General features: G+C 48.9%; 1 protein-coding gene across 1 annotated transcript; it reads right to left on the bottom strand.

The window, feature by feature from the left end:
* Positions 1-2,508: 2,508 nt before the first annotated feature.
* Positions 2,509-13,729, bottom strand: NOCT (nocturnin). The gene is made up of 3 exons (XM_082051417.1): positions 13,247-13,729; positions 7,858-8,127; positions 2,509-6,795 (listed from the first exon to the last, which is right to left on the bottom strand). The coding sequence occupies exons 1-3, from the start codon at positions 13,425-13,427 to the stop codon at positions 5,960-5,962; spliced, it is 1,287 nt and encodes a 428-aa protein (XP_081907543.1). The 5' UTR covers positions 13,428-13,729; the 3' UTR covers positions 2,509-5,959.
* Between the last annotated feature and the right edge of the window lie 9,139 nt (positions 13,730-22,868).

The raw sequence follows: 22,868 nt of genomic DNA, 5'->3' as shown, positions 1-22,868 counted from the left end.
AGGAAAGGTAGAAATGAGCAGAGCTGGCTACTCAAGTGTGCTGATCTCTCTGTTGGTCTCCTAGAGGCAAGTAGAAAGCAGTGGTAGGTAGAAACTGTGAAAAAAGAAATAGCAAGTTACGCTGCTTGTCCTTTTGATGTTGTTGCCAGTGACATTTCAAACTGTTAATATTTTGGCTTCAGCCACAAATACATGACTTTAGGTAGATGTTTGGGTTTTTTTCCGAATGAAGTATCTAAATAGGTTTCCCATTTATAATTGCACTTAATTACAGGTGTCATGGTACATTCATACAGGGTGAAGCTTAGGTGAGAACTAGACGGTACATCAATTACTCCATAGCTGCAGTCCATGTGCAAGAGTTTGGCTTAAAATAGGTGGAGGGTAGCTCACCCTGTTTGCATGGGGACCACATTGTCAAGAAGAGAGAAAAGTAATAGTGTTTTTAAAGCCACATTTTTAAGTATTTTCTGTAAGAAAACCTTTTCTAAATGGCTGTTGTTTGATTGTATATGAAAGAGAGATGCTGTTTCTCAGAAATGTATATCACCAGAGTATTTCTAGTTAAGACCTTTCCGACACCTAATTTAGATACACTGGAAGTCAAATGGGGACAGACTATCTTCCTGGAAATAGAAAAGGATCTTCAGCTGATGTCCTCCTCCTTAAGTTAGAGCCAAGACTTCATCGTGTAATGGCAAAAATGGAAGGAATGAAGGCGCGCATCTCTGCAGCCCACAGCCGTGCTCCAAGACGCTGCTGTCGCCAGCGCTGTGCCTTGCCACTGAACTGGAGATGGCCCTTTGGCTCTCTCCCCGTGCTACCCGGCAAGAGGGACACGTGTCCTGGCTGCCTGAGGACACGTTTCAGAAGTTAGTTACGTGCTGCGAGAGTCTGAAGGTGCATGAGGATGCGCTGTGACTGAAATGGAAACGGTACTTAACCTGGCTTCAAACAGCAAAGCCGCATTTTGTTGACCTTTCCAGGTATGCCTTTGTACCTCTCACTTGGTTTTTAAAACTTAGGTGTTAGCTGTAAGTACAGACCGGCTTTTTGTCACAGTCAGGGAGTGATTTCAGCCAATCTGCCAAAGCACAGCTCTTCAGCATTGTTTTGTGTGCACGGGGTTCCTCTGAGTTGTTCTGAGGTGCGATTGTTCTTCAGAAGCGGTGTGTAATCTTGGTAATAAGCCACGGTTCTTACAAGAGGCAGCCTCTCCCTCTACAGCCAGGTGTCAGAGTGGCAAGATTCCCACCTGTAACTGAAAATGCACATAATTCTCTGGGTCTGTGCAAGCTTGCTCTTCAACATGCTGCTTTATGCTGACATAATTAATTACTGTGTGGGCAAGAAAGAAATGTTTTTACTGGTGGTGTTGGAGGATGTGACCTCAGGATGAGAGCTTTGGTCAGGTTTGTAACATCTGAAATGGAGAAAGGGACACTAAAACGTTGAAGAAGGTGGTATCTAGCTATACTAGACTTCTGCAATCCTGTTGAAAAATCTGTTATTTTGTCCATGTGTGAAAGTGGCACTAGCTTTTACCTCTGAAGCTTCTGGCTTATGTAGAAGAGTTCAGGCTTAAGTCATCCTTGGCAAGTAATAACTTTTCTAGATGTGTGAGTGGAATGGAACTGTGTGAAGTGAGCGCACTTTTATACAGAACGCATTGAGGCACGCACAGCCATGGTGTCGAGTGATTTTACATATATAAATACAAACATATCATTTTTATTTTTCAAATAACTACTATTTTAAGCTTTAGGAGGGACAGGGTAATGCTGTATAATCCACAGGAGGAAACCTGATTGTGAATGGCAACGCGGAACAGAGTTCTGAGCCTCAAATTTTCTGGGTTACGGCAAGAAAAGTTGCAAGGGGAATCCCATCCCGGAAACCACTGGTTTTGTTGCTCTCTCTTGGAGAAAGCCCATCTTGCTTAGCGTTGAGGTGAAGGTTTCTGTGGCTTGGCACAACTCAAGTGGTCAGGGTATAGCGTGCTGCGGGGAAGGCTGAGCTCTGGGGATCCTCTGCTAATTGATCGGCTTTGGAGAATTACATCTGAGCTGATGAAGGATCAGTGAGCCAGAGGCAGTCAGGAGGTGATGAGAAAGCGGAGGGGTGCCTGTAGCCTCAGTTCTCACTGACAGGTGCAGCATGGATCTTTGCATGTGAAGATCGTCACAGGCAGAACAAGCTAAATTCAATTTCTGCCTTGTAGAGGCAGTTCAAATAGCAGGTATTAAACTTACTAAGTGAAGACGATCCAAGTGACAGTATCTACTGACCTAATTGTTCTTTAAGAGAGAGAGCGTTTTAATAAGCTTGCAGCAGCTTCCTTCTTTCAGTAAATTAAATAAGCAGGTCATTTTTGACTTCACCTACCTTGAGGGTGAGGGAGAACTGCCACTACTAAAGCGAATGAAGCTTTTATTTAAGATTAGAGCAAAGCATCTGTTGAGACTTTCTTTAGCCTTGGTGCGCTTATAAGGCAGACAGCCACAAGAAGAGCTTTGAAGACATTTTTATTGTAAGAGCCACACTGCTACATAGGAAAAAAAACTTTCCTTCTTCCTGTGAAAAATATTTATTGTACTGATATTTATAGCAGGCAAAAGCATTTCAGTGCTGCAGGCCTGCCTCTTGCTGAGTTAAACAAAGCAAGAGCAATATTTCTCTTAAGATTTCCAAAAGAGCCTGGCTGCAAAATTTATAGCTAGTACTGAAATAAAAGGCTGAAGCTGACTGGGAAGTAACCAGTTAAATTTCTGTGTCTTGTCTACTTTTTATTACAATAAGGCAGAAGGGGCTTGCTGTTGTGCTGTAGCAGGGATGTGTTCCTGAGTGTGATAATATTAAGTATTGCTGTGTGACGGGGAGAGTCTCCAGCCTTTTCAAAGTTATCCCACCCTCCCCTCGCCTTCAAAATTGCCCTTTAAGGACATGAAGCAGTGAACATCTACATGTCTGTGGTGAAATAAGAATCCCAGCCCTTTCCACTTCAGAAAAGCTCCGCAGTGACGGCAGTATCGCATAGATTGTGCTGTTTCTCCACAGTTTGGTTTCTTTTGTAGAAGAGTTAGCATTGAAAGCGAGGGTCTGAGTAAAATGCCATAAGAATCGTACAGATACCAAATATCATCCCCTGTGAGAGCGCAGTGGAGTGTTGTAGCTACTATAGTTTGGCTCCTGCTGGTAAACAGAGCGTATCATAGTCAGTGCTGTGGCTCTGTGCTCTGGGAGTGTTGAAGCAGTGCCATGTGGGTCAACATCCTCAGCTATCCTTAGGAAAACAGAGTTCTTTATGCAAAAATAAAATGGAAGTTGAGGGCCCTTTGATGTTGGTGGTTCTTTTGTTTGGTTTGGGTTTTTCTTAATACAGATCTGAGCATAGTATTGCCCTTGCTCTCAAGTTACATCATCCTACCACAAGTGTAGTTTCTTTCAGAAACTGCCAAAAGGGTTTGAATGGAAACTCCAGCTTTTGGTGTGACTTTCTGTGGTAGATGAGCAAAGAGTTGACTTACTAAAGGTATCATATAGGTCTACATTGTTGTGTTGCTTTTAGAAGTGTTTAGCTACAGATGACCAGATACCTCTATTAACAGGCAATTGTATTATTTCTCCTCCTTGCAAAGACCCATTTGAGGGAAGATCCTGAGAAAAGACAACCCTAAAGGAGAAGCACTGCATCTCATCCCCTCAGAGAGCAACTGCTTGCAGCCAGCACCACAAAAAGCCAGCTGTCTCAGTCTCAGTGGTATGAAACGCTTACGGCAGGGATGCTCAGGGATCTGCTGTTCTGTGGGCTGTTAGGAGCATCTGGATCTCTGGCCCAGAACCTCCCCCAAAGCAGCCACCCTTCTGGCTTCCAGGGACACAACACATATTTGCTCTTTTTGAAAGCACAGCTGAAGGAGGCCCCAGCTGGTACTGTTTGATATGTCACCATCTGTTTGGTAGGAGTATATACCAAGGAAGTCAGGCTCCTTGGCTGCAAAATCTTTTCTGCCTGGGGAATTTCCAGTGTGCATTTGCTAGAGGAGTCCTGCGTCCCAAGCTGGTTAGAGGCTCTGCATGGAAGCAGATCATCACTCTTACCCTGCAAGGGTCAGGAACACAAGCAGAGCATGTCACAGCTGCACAACATGGCACTTCCTTTGTCTGCCTGAAAGGGAGCATGGCTGTGTGGGAATTTGGGACTTCCAGTTGTCAGACTCAGTATTTCACTTACCAGCAACACAAGTACAATAATTTATGGGCTGTGCAAAGCACATATCTGTGACATTTCTTGCTCTTCAAATGATGTTTCACAAGAAAGTGTACTGGCCAGCATTGTAGCTCCACAGAACTGTTGGGAAGAGTAATACTTCCAGTAATATAGACTCTAGGCTGCTTCTTTAGCTAGGGGGAGAGAGCAGCTTAACATTGCTAGAGGTACCTCCCTACAGACTTGCTGCGGAATTAGGGCATTTCAAGTTTAAGAAAGAGCACTTGCTGTGAAAGCAAAGCAGCTGTTCCAGTTTGTAAGATTAGGACTATGGGGCTGGAGGAAAGAACTCTGGAGTGGGCAGCATCACCACTAACTTGAAGCTTGAACAGTCACTAGTTGTGACAGATCATCTACTTATGATATGGAAATGAAAAAGATGGCAGCAGAGACTTTTTTTTCCAAAGACTTTTATTAATAAACACCTGGAACATTTCAGAGTTACTATGGGCCTTACTTTACATGGAAGTACTGCTTTATTTGCTCTGCCTCATCTTTCCTGACTATGTCAATGTCAGTCCAACTCTAACTGTTGTCTCTCTTCCCTCCCTCCGTACCTCATGTTCTGGCACAGTGGCATGTTTATAATCCATATATGCAATACCTATGCCATACCAATAAGCACCATGCACACAAACACAGCTCTGTTGTAGCCTAGGTGCTTAGCCAGAGTTCCCCTGGGCCACAGAAAAAGGCCCCTTAACACTGTTGCTGTGTGATTTCAAGTTGGAGGCAGAATCACCAACTTCTCTCATTAAATAAATTTTATCTTCTAACAGGTTCCAGTGTAGCTTTAGATTCTGAAGATAAATAAAATAAAGTTTTCCAACATGAAGACTGGCCCTTTACTGAAACAGCAAGATTGACAAGACTACAAATTTAAACCATTTAGAAAAGTAATCCTTGAAGCAGAGGAGGAAAAACTCCCTGGTTAGGTGTGTTCTCTGGAGGGAAGCAGGGAAGTGACAAAGGTAACAGTCACTGTGTGTACATACCTGCAGGTCCTGTGTGTGACAGACATGCACATTCATCTGGGAAAGTGAGGATATTCCTACACTATGTAAAGTAGTTTGTCTCAGTTTCCTCACTTGCTCTTACTGGAGCGGGTCTTCCTCACACTGTGCTATTATCCATTCACTTTTAATGGAATTGTCATCTCAAGTCATGTAAAAAATGAGAAGACAACACTAGTATGAGCTTAGATTTGTTCATGTCTGAACTCATTATGCTTCCTGTGTATTGCAACAGAAAAACATTTAAGATAATCTCACTGAGGAGTCAAGCCTCTTTCCCTTTGGTACTTGCACAAGCTTAACATGAAATGAATAAAATTAGCATGCTGTCAGAGCAAGTTGTTTTACAAACACACGTGTTTTGATTTAAATACTAAGTCCTCCACATTCATAGGAGGATTTAATCTTTAAACATGGGAGTTAGTAAAAGGATAAAGCTCATTTGCCTTCTGGTTTGCAAACCCTGACATGGCAAGAACACCCCGAGGAGAACACTGACGCCTTTCTTCCTCCCTTGGAGGCTCCGGATTAACAAGCACTGAATGGCAAGTGCCCAAAATAATGTTTAGTCAACAGTACTTCCTCACCCTTCAACAGCTTCCAGCTTCAAAAGTTTTGTCTAAAACAACATAGTGGTGAGTTAAGACACTGCAATACCAGGTGGCATTCAAACACACTACAGCAGTCTGTCGGGGTCTGGATTAAAACTAAAGTCACACACCAGAGAGAGGTGATCGGAAGGGTAATTGAACGACGGCAGCCTGTTGGGCCCAATTTGCTCCTCAGTCAGCAAGCCTAGGGCTGAGTTCACATTCAAGGCGTGCTGGGAATACCAGATATAATCCAGTGTGTGCCGGCACTCTCCCGAGGGCCGGATCTTCCAGGTGGTGTACGGGGGCTCTGACTGCCCGTCGGGGCTCAGCAGCTTGTACGCGCTGTTTAAGTTGAGGCTGGAGTTGGAGAATTCCCTGTAGACCTCCTCAGTTGGCTCCGCGTTGAAGTCCCCACAGATGATCAGAGGGATCTTGGCGCCTTGGGTAATGTTCTTCAGGTTCTGGAGAAGATCGCAGCCTTGAGCGGACCGAAACCTCTCCCAGCCAGTGCGAGCTTTCAGGTGAGTGACAGCAATGCAGAACAGTCTTCCAGTTTCATGGCACTTCAGCGTCTGAGCGATGGCCACCTGGTTGGTCTTCAGCTTCATGGCGGTCAGCCGGATGTTGGCGCTGTTGATGAGCTCAAAGCGGTCCTTGAGGAAAAACAAGGCGCAGCCATCTGGCCCGTTGTTCTGCTCCACATCCAGGCACGGGGACCACGGCTTCGGGAAGAACGTGCACTGGTAGCCCAGTCGGCTGAGGAGGGGCTCAAAGGTGTCGAAGTAGTGGTCAACTTCTTGCAGGCATAAGATATCAGGCTTGTATGCCAGGATTTCCTCCAGGATGAGGCACTTCCTCTCTTCCCATTTCAGAGCTTCCATGGGGCACTGAACAAAGTTGTCTTTACCCTCTCCAAGAGCTGAAATTAGCAGGGAGGGGGGAGGAAAAAAAAAAAGTTACCAATAGCTAAACCAGGCTGTTTTCCTGCAGGTTTTGCAGAAGCCAGAGGCAAGGCACTGCTCTCGGGAGCCAGCGCGAGAGCAGGCAGCCTTTCACAGCAACAGAACTTGTAATGGAAACTGAGACAAGGCTTTTGCGACTCTTTGCTTCCTCTATAAAACACGTGCACATCAGTTTACATGCAGGTGATGGGTTTTGCAGGAGTAGCTTCTAACTTTAAAGGTGCCAGGCTTGTCAATGGGTTTGAGAACCCCTTCTCAAAACACTGAAGTCTCTCAAAAAAAATTAAGTTCCCCTTACAGGCACAAGCTAGATTAAAGACATCTTCCTCCTCTTCCTGCAACTCACTACACTGTGGTGTTTCCACATGTGGCTGCCACTGCTTAAGGCTAAGAAAAAAAAGCAGTGCTTTAGGAGTGACTTAACTGCACAGTGTTAAGTCAGTCCCTCTGGGGAGGATTTCCCACCCCTAAAGATTTTAAGATCAGGCTGTTGCATAAGTCAAACCCCAGCCTTGACCTTAAGAATGAGAAAACAATCAGTTAAAATTATTTTGAAGAATTAAGAATTCCCGTAACAGATGCGAATCCCTGAATAGCTCGCCAATACGCTAATGAGAAAATTGTAGAGAACCTTTACAAAGAAAAAACTTACAGAAGGATGAGTCTTTTCTGGAGGTTAACAACTATCTAAAATTGATGGGTCACAGCTTTGTGACTACACTGTGTTCAGGTAAGACAGGCATTCAGAGCTGCCTTTGGCTTCACAGCTGCAAAGAGAGACCTTTTCTTCCTTCCTGCAGAACAGAAGGCAAGCCACTATTTCTTATTTTCAAGTGCTCAAAATCTCCCTTCCCTGGCGCTCAGACAGTTGTGCTTCAGGTAATTCACCTCCCTCCCTTTGCCAGTCCCAGGCACGCCTAACTACATAGACACATCTGTACAGACAATTCTGCATTTGAAGGATTTTGTTGCTGCCTTTGATCTCAAGGTTAAACCCCAGGCCTAGAGGCAACTCCTACCTTGGGCAAGGATGTTCCACTGCATGACCCGAATGGGGCGGTGGTTACTGGCAGCATTTTTCTTCAGGTCCACAAAGTCCCTCTGAAACCGGGGTGGCCGTTTCTGCAGAACAATCTGACATTCCTCCAGCAAATCCTTGGGATCGATGGGATCCAGCCGGGCCGAGTCCAGCTGCTCCAGGCAGTCCTGGTGCTGGGACACGGTGCTGCTGCTCAGCGTCTTGGCAAGTGCGCTGTAGAGACGGCTGGTACTGTTTCCCATGGAACACACTGGAAAGGAAAAGCTGGCATTAGAGATGTCCACTGTGACTCTTCCCACCGCTCAGGTGCCTCATGGACAACCTTGCTACAGCACCAGCAATTTGTGGTTTATGCAGGAGCCTGTTCCTGAACCCGAGGTAAAAGAAGAAGGATGCAGAGACAGGGTTAGTCCTGTCCACAGTCTCATCATGTAATATTCCTACACATCTCTGCAGCAAGTCCTTGGCCTGGCTGTACACGCCACAAGATCTCTTCCACCACCACTAACACTTCCTCTGGAGGCAAAGTTTTGCTCTGAAGTGCCACCCTTGCCACAACGCATGGCAAGGACTTGAAGGGAGGCTGTGTTAGCACTTCTCCAGGCCCAGCGCTCTGCCCCGGCAGCGTGCCTGGAGGCTCGACTTCCCTTCAAATACGGGCAGGAAGAGCAGCGCTTGCACCACAGCAACTTGTCAGTGCTGCCTCTTGTGCAAGAGTTTCATTGTTGTGTCAATTTATGGCACTTTGCAAAGGTAAACTTCACAGAATCACAGAATGTCAGGGATTGGAAGGGACCTCGAAAGATCATCTAGTCCAATCCCCCTGCAGGAGCAGGAACACCCAGATGAGGTTACACAGGAAGGTGTCCAGGCGGGTTTTGAATGTCTCCAGAGAAGGAGACTCCACAACCTCCCTGGGCAGCCTGTTCCAGTTCTCTGTCACCCTTACTGAGAAGTTTCTTCTCAAATTTAAGTGGAACCTCCTGTGTTCCAGTTTGTACCCATTGCCCCTTGTCCTATCATTGGTTGTCACTGAGAAGAGCCTGGCTCCATTCTCATGACACTCACCCTTTATATATTTATAAACATTAATGAGGTCACCCCTCAGTCTCCTCCGAGCTAAAGAGACCCAGCTCCCTCAGCCTTTCCTCTTAAGGGAGATGCTCCACTCCCTTAATCATCTTCGTTGCTCTGCGCTGGACCCTCTCCAGCAGTTTCCTGTCCTTCTTGAACTGAGGGGCCCAGAACTGGACACAATATTGTAGATGTGGTCTCACCAGGGCAGAGTAGAAAGGAAGGAATCTTGAGCAAAAGAACTTCCGTGTGGCATTGCATTGGCTCATACTGGTTTTTAAGTAAGTTTATTTGTATCTGTGAATTACTTAAGAACGGAAGAGACTTGTCATCTTGTGCTCGTATCTTGCAGTAGGTGCGAGGTGCTTCCCAACACTTGCATGTTCAGCCTTTGCTAGCTTGGACTGTAGCATTACCAATCATAAGAGCTGGTGACAGACCTGGCTAAAGGGGATGGAGGAGGATAGATGCCCTAAAAGTTCAATAAACATACCTAGAAGGAGTAAAAGAGAAAAGAAAGACCCTGCAGCAGGAATCTCATGTCACTGTCTTTAGGAAAAGAGGTACTTTTAAAGACACTAAAAACCAGTTGGTTTAACATACATTTCAGATGCATAAGCCAGTGGAATACTGCCTCTGAACAGTTCTAAGTCGCAAATTGGGAATGTAAATTGGATGTAGGACATCTCTTCCCACCTCCACCCCCATATCCATCCTTTTAGTTAAAATACCAGGAGTTCCTTGAACCAAGATGTGAGCTTGGGCTCACAAGCACGAATGTCTTCCTAAGCAAACTGTGTTTCATGCGTTTCAGTTTCTGCAGTCTTTGTTGGTTTACAATTTTAGTCAAGAAGCCAAGTGCAGCTGAAGTAAAAGAAATGCCATTCAGTAGTGAGGGAAATGGGCACAAACATGAAATCCCTAAGCAGGACCCTGATATAGCCATGAGGGGATGGGAAGCAGGAACGAAAGCACACTCTGTGCTGGTTACAGATGGGTCCAGGTTACACACTACCAGAGCTGCCAGGCAGCCATGCAGAAACTCAGAGAAATCAATAGAGCTTTTAATGAAAGCTCCACAGGGAGCTCCTCACCTATTTTTGGGGTAGGTACAACTCAGAGTTAAGTGCTGCAACTGGGGAGAAGTACACGGTGCTTTCTGCTCCCTCAGGGATGCTGTCAGCAGCTGCGAGCCCTAAGCCCTACACAGCTCTGGCCCCCCAAAATAACCAACCCCCCCTCATGCTTCCCTCCTGACACAGCACGAGCCAGGCAGTGGGAAGCCCATGCAGAGGAAATGCCTTCTGCACAGACCCTGCCGTGCCATGGATGAACGTGGCTCATGCAGGGCCCTCCAAATGAACGAACAGGGAGTTATTCTGCTCCAATAAACCACTGGCAAGAGCCTAAGTTGCTCATTACTTGACCTGAGTCAGGGAGAGCATCAAAAGGGACAAGGTAGCACCAGGGAGAAGCTGGGTGCAATGCATCTGGAGCAAAAGCCTACCCTAAAGCTCTGAGCAGCTTATATTTGCTACAGCAGGACAAAGTCTAAGTTCAGTCATGCACCTGCCAAGCTGCAAAAGAAAGCCAGAGCATTGTCCAAATCTCCTCGCCCCTGGGGTGACATGGCATCCAGCTCTTTATGGGGAGACAGGCATAGCCTAACCTGCAAGGGATGTACTACAACTCAGCTGCAGCACAGGTCTGACAGCTTTTAAACTCATTAAATGTCTCCGGAATGAAGAAGAGCGTCTGTCTCTTGAGAAGCCAGGGGAAGCTGGGTGAAAGACAGGCTGTGCTGCAAATCAAATGCTTTCAGGCTGGTGGCAGGTGGCTTGGGAGCCCTTGGCTGAAGGGAGACTCCTGCAGGAAGACTCCAGCTTAAGTTGACCGATGAACTGCACAATTTTTTTCGCCCCAAAGTGCTGAAACCATCATAGCACAGACTGGATTATTTTGTAGAACAGGGGCCAGACCAGCAACCTGAACATTGAAACTCCAAACAAAATCTGTTTAGTATTTTTGCAGTGCTTAACATGCGCAGTGAGATAAGGCAGTGAGACAAGTCCAAGGTCACTGTTCCAGGATCCTTACAGTCCAAGTTAAATGACCTGTGACTTGCTGGGATAACATCTGCTGCCAGTGCTGTGACACAGCGGTGCTGATGTACGCAGAACAAGTGGTCTCCTGAGCACGCACTTCAGCAGCGGATGGTGAACACGGACATGATTCACTTGGTGTGATGTTGCAATAGGGAACGCCAGCTCACCAATTACTACTCAAGATACTTAAAATAAAAAAACCTTCCTCTCAGCAAGGGTGGTGCCTCAGCTCAGTAAGGGCAGGGGAGGAATTTAAACTGTTCGCTAACCTTCAGGAGAACACAGCGCAAAGTTCACGGTTTCTTCTGTCATCCAGCCGTAGCACAGAGGAGACAAACTTGTAGCATATCAGTCAACGAGCAGTCACATACTTTATTTTAAGGACTTTGCTTCAAAGACGAGGGCTGCAGCATGCAGGCAGACCAGGGGGCTTGCAGAGGGGTATCAGGGCCATGACCCTTAACTTTTGGGTAAGGTGGACAGCATTCTGGTTCACCTTCCTTTCATCTCCTGCCTCCCAGCACTGCTTTTGGCTGAAAGCCCGCACCTTGTTCACCACGGGGATTTCTCTGCCAGGTGAGTGGCTCCACCACACCTGCAGCCCGGTCTGTAGTTCCATCAGCCCCCATGGCCGAGGAGGCTGGCAGTGGCAGGAGGCGACCTTCCTGCAACACCAATTCTAGGAGAAACTTGGCAGAGAACACGCCCACGTGACAAATTCTGTGCTACAGGATATCATACTACATGTACAGCCTTGTTTGGGCCAGCAACGGGATTACAGCCCCAGGACACCCTCATTCAAAACGGCAGTTGCTGCTGCTTAGAGTTTGAGTCCTGATTTCGGCATCTAGGCCAGCCTTATGCACAGGGGAGTCAGGACCTCGTATAGGAAATTTCAGAGAGCTCGTCACAGCAAAGGAGGTGCTGCCTAGTCAACAGGCAACACCAGAAAGAGGGAGCCTCAAATCCTGCCCAGAATAAGACACAGAATCAATACTTGGCACAAGCTTTGGAAATCCTTTTCCTCATGAGTGCTCTAACCATGAGCTCGACTCTGCCAGCAGACGGCTCTCAGACACATATGCTCCTCTTCACTGGAGCTCCATAAAGCTTCAATCAATCCTGTAGTTTATCATTTTGGCCTTCCTTGAATAGGAGAAGTTCTAAGCACCCTAACACAGCCTCACCCATAGACCCCTTCTGTAACAGCACCAACACTTTACCCCAGCTCCAAAAGGAGGATTTCCTGCATGCCAGGTAAGTAATACAGCCCCAGATATACCCCACCAGCAGCAGCCTGCCCAGCTTTGACCAGGAGCCTCTCCTCTGGGTACGCCTTTTCAGCCACAGAGTCAAGCTGCTTGTTGACAGACATGGCTTAAGGCTGCATCTGAACTGCAGGGGCCCGGCTGGTGCGTCACAGGTCAGCGGGCAGAGGGGAGGGAGCGCGGTGCGTGCCAAGGCGTTGTCCTCACATGGACTCCAGGCACAGCATGCATCCAAGGACGTGTGGGACCTCAAATGCTTTCCAAGTCTCATTTCGGGAAATTAGAATGGGGCATAATCACTGCTACCCAACGATTTAGGCAAAGAGGAACCTGATAGTTTTGCATCATCACTTTTGCCTGCCCGAGGATAAAGCTGGGCTTTTCCCATACACTGTTTCTAGCAGAAAACAAACAAACAAACCAAACAAAACAAACACTGCATGTCCAGTACATCCTGTACAAAGCACAACACTGGAAGAGAACGGTTCAAGTAGCCAGCACTACACTTTTGACAGTGGGAAAACACGCTGACCCATTCAGACATCTAGAGAGTTACCCCATGAGTATGCGGTTTTATTCCAAGCAGCCAGCCAGCCCGCACCGGGGTGCAGAGCGTTCCCTGTCGCACAGCCGGGGCTGGCAGGGAGGGGAGGGAAGCTGCCCTCGCCGAAACCCTGCGGCAGCATGGGCAAGGTGTCTGGCAGAGCCTCTCGTAAGCGCCAGCACTTCGGGTCGTTTTGTCGCTGGATGTCAGCTGTTCGCACTTAGAGAGCAAAAGCCCCGGTACACGCAGTACTGCGGGGTGATGTGGATGAGAAACCAGATGTCTCCGCCCTGACTGCGGCCCGGAGCGAGCGCTCCCGGAGCCTCAAGGCTGTGACCCGGCCCGGCACCCCCGTGCCCCAGTCCCCCCAGTACCCACCTGTGCGGGGCAGCGCCCCCGGGGCGGGCGGGCCGCCCGCTGCTGCTGCTGCCCGCGGGGCGGCGGGGCCGAGGGGCGGCGGGGCGGCGCGGGACCGCGGCGGCAGGAGAGAAGCCGAGGTGGGGGCGCAGCAGAGGGCGGGCAGCGCCGAGCACAGGCAGCGAGCGGGGCTCTGGTACATGCTCCCGGCGGGGCGGGCGGAGCAGGACGGGACGTGTCGGATCGATACGCGGCTCCCACGCCCGCGCCGCGGCGGCGCTTATAGACGCGGCGGCGGCCCGCGCGGCCGGTACATCCGGCACCTACCACCTGCACCCGGGGGGGAACGATGCACGGCGGCCGCTGCCGCCCGCACCGAGCTGGACCGCGGGCACTGGCGGAGCGTCGCCTCCCGCGGTCTCTCCGCGCCTGGCGCTGCCGTGGGCAGGGGGCGCTGCGCCGGGGGCCGCGAATTCATTCTCCTCCTTCCTCCCCCGCGGCCGTGGAGTGGTCTCGCCCGACGGAGGTTTTCCGCTGTGACGTCAGAGAGGGGAGAGTTCTGTTCCCACGGACGTCACAGTATGGGGGCGGTGGACCTGTGGTCTCCACCCCGCCACCCACCCGCCGGGTGGTTCTGGGTGGCTGAGCCGTGGCCATGTGAGCCACGGGGGACACGGAGTGGGGTTCCCCCACGCGTGGGGCGGCCGCTCAGCGCGCCGCTGTATAAGGCGGGAGCGCAGCGTTGCATGAGGCGGGAGCGGCGTGGGCTGCGCGGGCTGCGCGCCTCCAGCGTGGAGCCCCCGCACCCCTCTCTCCACGTCGGCCGTCGCCGCGCAAGGGAAGAGCGTTCCCCCGGAGTGGCTGTCCTACGTGTAGCAGCATTCTGCGTGGGAGCCTGCGAAGCGCTGGGTGGGGGGCGATGGGGGAGTGACTCTATAATGGAGATCTGGCCCCCGAAGCGGGGGTCTGGGGATCCCTCGGCCTGATACCCGCTCCTTGCCTCCTCCTTGCCGAGGGGCTCCGGGGCCTCCTGTGGGGCGGGGGGGCAGAGGGGAGCTGGGTTTCCTCTGCGTAAATTCAGGCAGGGACCGTAGCTGGTCAGAACAGGCTCGGTGTGGGCTCTCTTTGTGAAAACATGACTTTTTCTGAAACGCTGCATATTTTATGAGTTTGACAAAATAGAGGTCGCTCATGGGTGGTAGATGAGTTCTGTGAGAGATGCTGCTCTGGGAGCTAGGCCAGGCAGGCAGAACGGTGTTAAACCCAGGTCTGCTTAAAAACTTGTGTGCTCAGCCCTCTTGTCCGCAGACTTTCCCTGCCCAGGAGGACTGGCAGCGAGGCCCAACAGCTGCTCTCTAAATTTTGGTGTTTCAATACCACTGCCAGGGTGTTTTTTTCCAGCTTGCTGCCTGCTCGGCACAGGGCAGCTACAGCCTGTGGAGACGAGAGGCAAGAGAGAGGAGTTTTTTCAGTGCAGGACAAACACCGGCTGGGCTCCACTGCCAAGCAGAAGTCAAGTTTTGGAGCAGAACCTTGCTTTTTTTTCTTTGTGCCATCAGGATGAATTAGCTGCAGGCTGCCTTTGTGGGTGATATGCAACCCCTCTCTAAGCTGCCAGCAAGAAGATTTCACAGCCCCTCAGAGCTCCCAGAAAGATTTTTGTTGGGCACACAGGCAGGCACACCTGGGGTACATGGGAAAGGAAGTCATCACATCTCTGGGGACTAAACTGGCCTTCTGGAGCGAATGCTGCGTGTCATCAGAAAGACAGGACTCATCTTTTCCATTGGGTCAGCGCTCCGATGTGATGAGAGCTCTGACTTTCTAGGATAACGTTGGTGCTTATCCGTCCTAAGCATAACAGCTTACCCTGCTTTCCCCAGCAATGGAAGGTGATTGCATCTTGCCTTGGTTCTGGGAGATGTCAAGAGCAGTTGATCGTTGCCCTTGTTCTAGCAGCTTTTTAATCTACTTGAACACAGACTGTCATGGGCCTCTTGGTCGTTTTGTTGTTTTTTTTTTTTTCTCTAGAATAAAGAAACTTACTTCCTTCAGATCATGTCTTCTAAATCTCTTTTTCCTATTGCTCTCTCCTTGAGCTTCTCCCTGCCTGCCCCAGCCCAGAATCGAGGTGCCTGTGATGGGCGCAGAACTGGCAGAGCCTGGAGCGGTGCAGTGCTTCTCTGCTGCATCCTGCATGCAGCCTTCCTGGTGACTCAGCCCACCGCCAATTTGCCCTTGTCCCTTTTGCAGCTGTGCTCTGTCACTGTTCCAGTCACAGACCCTGGTATTCACCAGATCGTTCCCTGTTCCATCCCTACTGGAATGGCTCTGATTTTCGTAGCACAAGGGTTCCCACAGGAACTTTTTCCTCACCTTTTCAAGGCAGGCACGTTACCTTTCTTCCGACACCTGGGACCACACTTCTTGCCTGGATTTTGGAAGGTGCTTGCCGGGGGTTCAGAGATGTCATGCCTGGGCGTGGCACTGGGGGGTGTCCAGGTTATACCTGCAGTGCCCTAGGGTGACATTGTGGGGGTCTCGGGGTGATCCTGGGAAGGTCCCACGGTGACAACGGGGGGGGTCTTGTGGTGACCCCTGGTGACACAAGATGGGTCTCTGGGTGCCCCCAGGGTGAAACTCGGGAGGGGTCTCTTTCCTTGCTTTGCTTCCCTATTTCGGATTTTTCTGTGTCTCCCTCTCACTTCTATAACTTATTTTTGGTGCCCTGTACCATTTTGATGCTTTGAACCCTCTTGGCTCTGATTGATTTCAGTTAGGAGCCACCCTGATTTCATCCCTGAAGGGTTGTGCTACTCTGTTGTTCTTGTCTTTAGTTTTATCTCTCTGTCTGTCTTTCCTATTTGTCTTCATTCGTCATTTCCTTTTTGATTGTCAAAGCATAGATGATGGTAGTCTCACAGGCCCTCTGCTGACACTGTTGTTCTCTCTACACTGCTTTTCTGTTAAAAAAGAGAGTACGTTGGAACATGTACAAAGCCACTAGTTTCAAAGGCGGGTCCTAGAGTTAGGTGCTTAAATTTACACCTGGCCATGTGTAGGCTCATCTGCCCCTCCCTAAGCAAAATGTTTGATACTCTAATGATTAAATGATTTTAAATGAAGATAACTAAAGAATGGGAAAGATAATTAAACAATGTTTTAAGGTAAGTAGTTAGTACCCTGCTAACTTCTTGAGTTTTGTTTTCTGTGAAATGAAGCAGTCATGCTGCCTGCCCTTGACAGAGACCTGCCAGCACAGGGGAGAACCGTGGAGGGAAGGGCTGGAGCTTGGCTTCCTCTGCTTTCAGACACACTGACCACCCCATGCCGATCTCTCAACTCTGATTCATGTCTGCTCTGCTTTAAATCTGCATGGGAGAGACAGGGGCTTGGTTGCCACACAGAACGGTGAGCCCTGGTTCCTTTCTAACCAGACTCAGTGCCTGACTGGGCTTGTCTACTCTCGAGCCTGGGCTTCCTTGGCAGAAGGGCAAACTTGTGACTGAGAGCTTATTTCCATGCCAGTTGTGCGCGTTGCTCTGTAACCAGCTTTTTTTTTCCCCCTTTCTAGAAGGCCAGACACTTCTGTAAGGAAAGACTGATTGGTGATCCAAGTACTCCATGAGCTAGCCTACCAGTCCTGCCATTTCTGCTGTAATTTGGCAAAAAATAGGGGATAGGTAACTCGGGTTTTGTTGCATTATCTGCCACAATACCACTGACAGATGCCAAAATGATGGACTTGGTGACAGGGAAGCTGCTTGGCTGACTTTCCAGTCCTCCTGAGGAGGCGAGGCAGCTGGGCCCACTTCTGAGCTCTGTGTCCTCAGCTCCTCTTGAGCGGCCACTGACATGTGGGTGCCTCCGAGTCTGGTGGCTCTTCATTCTGCTTCTCCTGCCCTATGGGAAAACCCTTTGTCCCCAGAGGTGACTGCTTGTCCTCCCTGCTGCTGCTCCCACCTCCTGCTCCAGCAGGTTTCACGGAGCCTCCTGGCTGTTCGCTGTCCAGAGAGCTCAGCGGTCATTAAGTAACTAATGACTGGAAGGTATGATATGTTTATTATTCATTTCATTACCATAGTGACTCAAGGAGCTGGGTGTAGGCCAAGCCACCTCATGTGATCAATGAGGAGGAGGACGAAGAGAAGGTTTCCTGCTCCCCACTGTACTGAATGTGCTTTTCTGTGCTGTTTTGGGTGTTGTTTTTCCTAAGCTGTGTGTGGCTGAGCCAGTGTGACAATAACGAAGGTGGTTTTGAAAGAAATAAAAGTTACTGTTGATGCACGAAGCTGTTTTCCACACCTACTGCATTGTCCTCAGGATTTGGGAAGAATGGTGATTTAGCTCCAAAATATGAATCAGTGTTTGGCTGATGTCTCTAGGGATGATTCAAAAGTCCTAATAGCCTGCCATGGAGGATAAAATCCTGCTGAAAATACACAAAAGGTGCAATTAATTTTAGGTACATGTGATTCAGCTTTCCAAAGAAACTTCTCTCTTTTCTCTGCCCCAGCTGTCACGTGCACATCTGGCTGATGTTTCCACTAGCTGGCAAAAGTGAGCAAGGGGAGAGAAGGTGTCCAGGCCACAGCCTGCATAGACTGTGAGAGATGCTTTTTTCCTTAACCTTTTGACTTTTTCTTAGCTCAGAGATGCTGAAGTGTCAAACATCCTGTTTAGTGGACAGACTGTTAATCCTTTTCCAATGCTGTGGAAATCCCGGGCCCAGTGGAACTATGCTATCTATTAAAAATACATGTATGGCTAACATTTTCCAGCATGTAGTAAAACCAGTGATTTCCACAAACTCTACTTCCTCAGGATTAGTACTGAGGTGAAGATAATGAACCTTCCACCTTGGTCAGGCAGCTCCTCCCGCATGTCAGGAAGGAGATTGTGCTGTGTTTGGTGCTGCTGTCCTAACACCGTCGGCGCTTTCATCTTGAAAAAGTGTGATCTGAAAGGAAACACTTCTTGTTCATATGATCCTGTGGGGGATGGACAGTAATCACTGAAATATCACAAACTGTGGATTAACAGCAAAAGAACCTGTGGCAGTTTGTCTCTGCGCAGTGCGGGCGTCTGTGAGGGCAGTGGTTTCTGACTTCATGGTGCACACGCATCCCAGCACCTTCTCGTTTCTCCTGTGACTGAAGCCATTGCCAGCACTGCTGGCTGCTTTCCTGTGCGGTCCCTTGTACCCCTGGGATGCCTGTTTGCTCTGCCACATCCCCAGGAGCCCTTCACCTCCGCACCATTGCCCTGCTGTGGGCATCCCCCTCCTTGAGCAATGAGCCTGGGAGTGCCGGCGCACACCCAGCCAAGCTTGCCTGCTCTCCCCTCCGTGCCTCACCATGGTCTTGGGCACCTGGGCAGCAGCTGCAAGCCAGGACTTGGTGGCAGATGTGGGGATGTCAGTGGGTTGGAGGGAGGCTGCTCCTAAACAGGTTCATCTGAGGTAGCAGCAGGGCAGAGGATGGATGTTTAAAACAGACAGTGTTGCCATAGATGGGTGAGATAGCTTTCCAAAGCACTCAGCTCTGATTTCTCAAATGGTTCAGTGACTAAAGCATCTCAGAAAAGTGGAGTTTTGCTGCTTTAACCCAATATCTGTCACCCTGAGAAATGAGTAGCAATAAGTCTGGCAGCAGATGGTAAAGTCTTCCACATACCTAAAGAGGAGAGAGGGAATGACAGTGACATTTCTGACATCTTGTTAAATAAACACACATGTCACTTCATCTCAGATATGAATGTACACTGCAGTGCAGATGATTAAATAGAGTACTGGGGGATTGGACTAGATGATCTTCTGAGGTCACTTCTAATCCCTAACATTCTGTGATTCTGTGATACTTCATATTTGGAAGTAGGTGTCTGCCTGTTGGGTCAAAATTTTGAACACTTCTATAAGTGGCAGCCAGCCTTTGGCTTGGTTTGCTCAGTAATTCACTGATCCTACTTTTAATGTAATTATTGGAATAAATATTTATGCTCCAAAGACCTGGTATCTAGCTTATTGGGGCAAATCCATTCTAATTTCCTTTTTTTAATACAAGCAATGCTGAAGGGAATTGGTGTGTGAATAGCTCTCCCTATAGCCACTGCAGCCACTTGTGCTGCCATGCTCACCAGCATCTGAGGGATGGGGAGGGTAATTCATTTCCATTTAGCACATGGGGGAAAATATTGCCATTCAACCCTTAGTCTGTCTTCTGAGAGAAGACAGAAATGGGCACATTGTCCGTTTAGGTTGTTAATATGACTATTAGTGTTTTGGTAGTAGCTTCTAAAGAGCTATCAGATGGTGTCATGGTTTATGGAGGGCTCTAGGTCAGGCTCTGTGTAGCATGGTAGGGTTGTCACATCCCCCTGACTCACTGGTGGGTACTGGAGCGCTTACCCAGTGGTGTGTGTCAATTATTGCTGATGTAGGAGTGGAACACGAGGCAGGTAGAGCGAACACTTTGAAAAGCCCAAGGTTTGTGCAGCATTAATTTTGATAAATGTTTTTCCCTGCAGAGCCCAAATTGGGGAAGGTGCTGATCCTGTGGAGCTTGCAGGTATTTAGAGACAGGAGGGGGGCTGGGGCTGCCTATCAGCATCATTCATTGCAGCTGGTGCTGGGGCTTTCCCTGCTGCCCGTTTGGAGGCTGCAAATGCTGCTCTTTCAGTGTGTTCCAAGGGACAGAAGATTCGGCCTCCATCCCAGTGACTGCTTTGGGGGTGAGAATATCTTAAGCCACGATGAGGAGATTCTTCTTGGTGTGAGCATAATTTTTTTCCTTCCCTTCCTCCCTCTCTCTCCTTCAGGGTACAAATAGTTCTCTCTGAGTAGGATTGTGACCCCAGGTTGGTTTGGTGTCTTCTGTTGCATCAGAGGAAGCTCAGTTTTGGGGGACGGGCCGTGCAGAGGACTTTTGACTCTCTCCTCTCTTTTCCTTGTGTTCTCTGTCTCAGGGAGGTCTGGCTTGGATCCACTCTTCCTCCCACTTTTAGCAGATTGCAAAATGATGTGTTTGATTCCGGCATGAAGAAAACAACCTCCAAGCAGGGGTTGAAGTTCCAGCTTGCCAGGATGATACGTGTGAGCTAGGAGGAGAGGGGAAGAGAAAGAAGGGCTGTGCCAAAGAGCTTTAACATTTTGGGTTTTGTATGGCTTTGAGTTGTTACCAAATATCTTCTGGCATTGGTTAAGGGTTAGTGAAGGACCTTGCTGTGGTCTTACCCAGCTGTGGTCTGGGGTGGAGAATCTACTTACTGACTGCAGCGTGGCTTGCAGTAAACACAGGCACTGAGTAGTTTGGCATGTGTGGTGCTTCTGCAGAAGAGGCTTGAGATGTGGAAAGTGAAGTGTAATAGGGTCTACCTGGGCACCTGACTGTCAAAGGCCTTGAGATAATCCAGTGTCCTGTCTTAAGTCCTATTTGAACAGGCTTAGCTATTTTTCTGGTGGTAGGGCTTCAATACTTAAATATTGCGCTGATCTCAACAGTTGTAAATCAGAGTCCTAGAATTTTCCTATCCAAATAACTGTATTTTGGAAGCTGCTCTGCAAGTAACAAATTGGATATGTATTTATTAAGCTTTGTTGCTGCTGTCCAGGCTCCTCTTGAAAAGCAAAATTATGGGTACTGATGGAGAACTGTTGTCCTTGATGTGGAGATGCTGAGGATCCTTGGCTGAGTACTGTGCTCCTCAGGTAAAATGGTGTTAATGTTCATCTTAGGAAATAAATACAACTTCTTCACGCTTTATTGCCCTGCTTTCACAGTACCTTGGTGTCTTGGTAAATAAACTTGCCAGTCAGCAATTTCCAGCTAGTAAATCTGTAATTGAGGAGGGGCTGGAGCAGTGGAGCTGCCAGCTGAGCCAGAGGCTTGGACTTTCCCCCCGGGGGTGTGCTCGGCTGTGGTGAGGTGATTGGGCTGCCCGGAGGCAGGGCTGCAGGCAGCTCCCTCTGCCCGAGATCTGTCTCTGCCCTGGTCACTGGTCACACGTGCCCCTGCACTGGTGTGTCCCCCCATGGCTTTTGTAACCTATCCGGCAGGGCTCTGGGGTGCTTTGCCCTTGGCCCTGCCAGGCATCCTGGCTATCCCCCAGACAGAGGCTTTGCTCTGCTCCAGCTGGCCTCAGCAGAGTGGGGGACCCCAAAATTTGGGCTGGGAAGCACTTGGTTCTGCTGGTAGGTGACCTCAACACTTGACACACCAAATCAGAGGTGTCCCCTTGAGCATCTGGTGGGGCTGGGTGGCAAGGGGGCTTTTGGGCTTTGCACTCTTTCTGGAGCTGTCCTGGGCATTGCGTTGCACATAACTGAGTGGTCACTGGGCAGGTGAGCTGGCAAAGCCCGATGTTTTGCTAATCCCTGGCCATGAACATGCGGGTTGGTCACCGGCAGCTTCCCAAGTGTTTGGCTGGGCTGTCTCCTCTCACCACCGTGTGACAGAGGAGTTGCCCTGCCAAGGAAATGCAAACAAGTCATGGAAAATACCACCTAGAATGAATTTTGCACCTTGCAAAAATGTTCTATGTGTTTGATAGCCAATTTCTTTCTGAATTGCTTGCTTGCAATGTATTGAACGTAGATTTAATTATGAATAGATTCTGTTCTTCCAGGGCAGGTTTATGAGATGTGGAAAAGTACTGTCCCTCTCCAGATAAACACAGGAGTTTGGGTGAAACTGCTCTGGTTTTTCACAGAGAGCAGCTGGGCTTTCTGAATTGATTATGTTCTAGTTTCTTTCTTTGATGGAAATTCTCATTTTGCCTCTGTATCTCAAGGATATTAGAGGATTGATGTGGGCTCTCAGTAATAGACTTTGCCTAGCTCTAAGTCAAGAAGACAATTTACAGAGAAAGGCACGGTTGGATGCTGATTCCAGCAGTATAAAAGCATCGCTCTGCCTGGCACAGCTGGCTTTAGAGGGAATACTGAATCCCTCCATTACCATGCATGAATCTCCCCAACTGCAGCCTGCTTGTTTTGGTGCTTCACCACACTGGGTTTTGGTGTGTCACCACAGCTCAGACCTCACTTCCAGAGCTGATGCCACCTCCATCTCCTGCTCATGGTGGCAAGACACAGAGCGGGCAGCCAGTGACTTACGGAGCTAGCTGAAGCCAGAGAAATGATACTGGTTTTATTAACTTTTGACAACTTGGTGAAAACATTGGTGAGTTGCCTGGGATGCTCCTGAGGTCCTGCTGAAGGTGTGTGTTTATGTGACATTTTGGCTTTGGCATGTCAGTGTGAAGCAGTGATGCACTCACTGGCTTACAAGGTGAGGGCAGTGAAAGAGTTGTGCAACAGAACTGAGAATGTGGTATTAAAAACAAATAAACACAAAAAAAGAAAAGGACTAGAATTTTGGGGTGATTTCAGGGTTTCTGTATGTTGGACAGATGAGGGGCAGTTTTGAACAACCTGTGCTTCACATGGGAGCAGAGTGAAAACCCCTTCACCTCGAGAAAATAGGACCCTGTTTGAGTTTGACTCAGTTTCCCCTCCACTGAGCTGAGTCCGGGATAGCAGCAAATTCCCCCTGAGATGGACAGCAAGCCCCAGGCAGGGAGGAGGCTTGCGGGGGAGGGACCGGAGGGTGGCTTGAAGGCAGCTTGGTGACCTGGTCCTGCAGTG

Source organism: Streptopelia decaocto (genome assembly GCF_964273445.1).
Source record: "Streptopelia decaocto genome assembly, chromosome: 4".
In the NCBI taxonomy this organism is placed as follows: Eukaryota; Metazoa; Chordata; class Aves; order Columbiformes; family Columbidae; genus Streptopelia; species Streptopelia decaocto.
Note: the sequence above shows the minus strand (reverse complement) of the source record. Positions and strands in the feature narration are given on the sequence as shown.